Genomic DNA, 1,515 nt, shown 5'->3' with positions numbered 1-1,515 from the left:
AATTTCTGAACCATTGTTCATTTGAATTTACTCTCATGCTCTGATTCTGCTAAAGTTAATCATGTCACATGAGCTTTTACTTTGGATTGCGTATTTGGCAAAGACTTCTCTTTACATTTATTTGATGTATAGATATGAAGGCCCAATGTGAATGTCAAACTCTACAGTCTAACCTTTCTTCCACATCCCTCTGGTGATCATGCCTTCTCTGCAGATTGTTTCTGAGGATAAAATGGATGGAAGCAACCAGTCCTTGGTATCAGAATTCATGCTTTGGGGACTTACCCAATCACAGAATCTTCAGGTCTTACTCTTTGTGATATTTTTGATACTTTATCTATTCATTGTGTTGGGAAATATTGTCATCATGATCTTAATAACTATTGACCGCCATCTCCATTCTCCTATGTACTTCTTACTGGCCAACCTGTCCTTTGTCGATATATGGCTTTCCTCAGTCACCACGCCGAAGATGATCACAGACTTTCTCAGGAAACACAAAACCATTTCCTTTGAGGGTTGCATGTCACAGGTCTTCTTTGCCCATTGCATTGCTGCAGGAGAGATGGTGTTGTTGCTGGTAATGGCTTATGACCGCTATGTGGCCATCTGCAAACCACTCCACTACTTTACCATTATGAACCTGAAAAGATGCACTGGGCTGGTGTTGACTTCCTGGACTATTGGCTTTGTGCATGCCATGAGTCAGCTTGTGGCAGTTCTACAGCTGCCTCTCTGTGGCCCACTGGAAATTGACAGCTTCTTCTGTGACATGCCACTGGTAATCAAGCTAGCCTGCACAGATTCCCATGATTTGGATATTCTAATGAATGCCGACTGTGGGGTTGTGGTTGTAACCTGCTTCATTCTGTTGCTCATTTCCTATACATACATCCTTATCACTGTTCACCAGAGCTCTAAAGCTGGTGCCTCTAAGGCTCTGTCCACATGCAGTGCCCACATCACAGTGGTGATGCTCCTTTTTTTGCCCTGCATCTTCATCTATGTGTGGCCCCTCAATATCACCTGGTTGGACAAATTTCTCGCTGTGTTTTACTCTGTTGTTACACCTCTCCTAAATCCAGCCATTTATACACTAAGAAATAAAGAAATAAAAACTGCTCTGAAGAGACTTAAAAGCTATTTCATGAATCACAAGGTAAATACTTAAAACCCAGAAAATTCATTATAAATATTTTGAATTGACATTTCAATAAAATTAATAGAGATTACAAATTTGGGTATTTAATTTGAATTTGCAATTAGTTTCAATATTTTGATATGTAATAGGCCTAGTATAATTCTAGGGACTAAACATTTTAATCATATAGAACACTAAATTATTTCTGAAAATTTTCAAAAGCTGACCCTTCTTACTGAGAAAATTAATGAATTGGCTTTTAAATACCTTCAGTAAATATGAAAAAGAACCTAAATGTATTTGTTAAATTCATACCTAACTTTTTTGTAAAAGTCACTTAAATATTGTTCTAACAACATGAAAAATGTATTCAT

The 1,515-nt window shown here is 37.6% G+C and overlaps 1 protein-coding gene across 1 annotated transcript; it reads left to right on the top strand.

Annotated features, from left to right (window-relative positions):
* The first annotated feature begins 232 nt into the window (after positions 1 to 232).
* Positions 233 to 1,171, top strand: LOC100762562 (olfactory receptor 4K3). Its single transcript, XM_027421014.1, has one exon. It carries the CDS (start codon positions 233 to 235, stop codon positions 1,169 to 1,171), a length of 939 nt encoding a protein of 312 aa, XP_027276815.1.
* Positions 1,172 to 1,515: the final 344 nt, after the last annotated feature.

This window comes from Cricetulus griseus, chromosome 6 (assembly GCF_003668045.3).
Source record: "Cricetulus griseus strain 17A/GY chromosome 6, alternate assembly CriGri-PICRH-1.0, whole genome shotgun sequence".
Taxonomy (NCBI): domain Eukaryota; kingdom Metazoa; phylum Chordata; class Mammalia; order Rodentia; family Cricetidae; genus Cricetulus; species Cricetulus griseus.
Note: the sequence above shows the minus strand (reverse complement) of the source record. Positions and strands in the feature narration are given on the sequence as shown.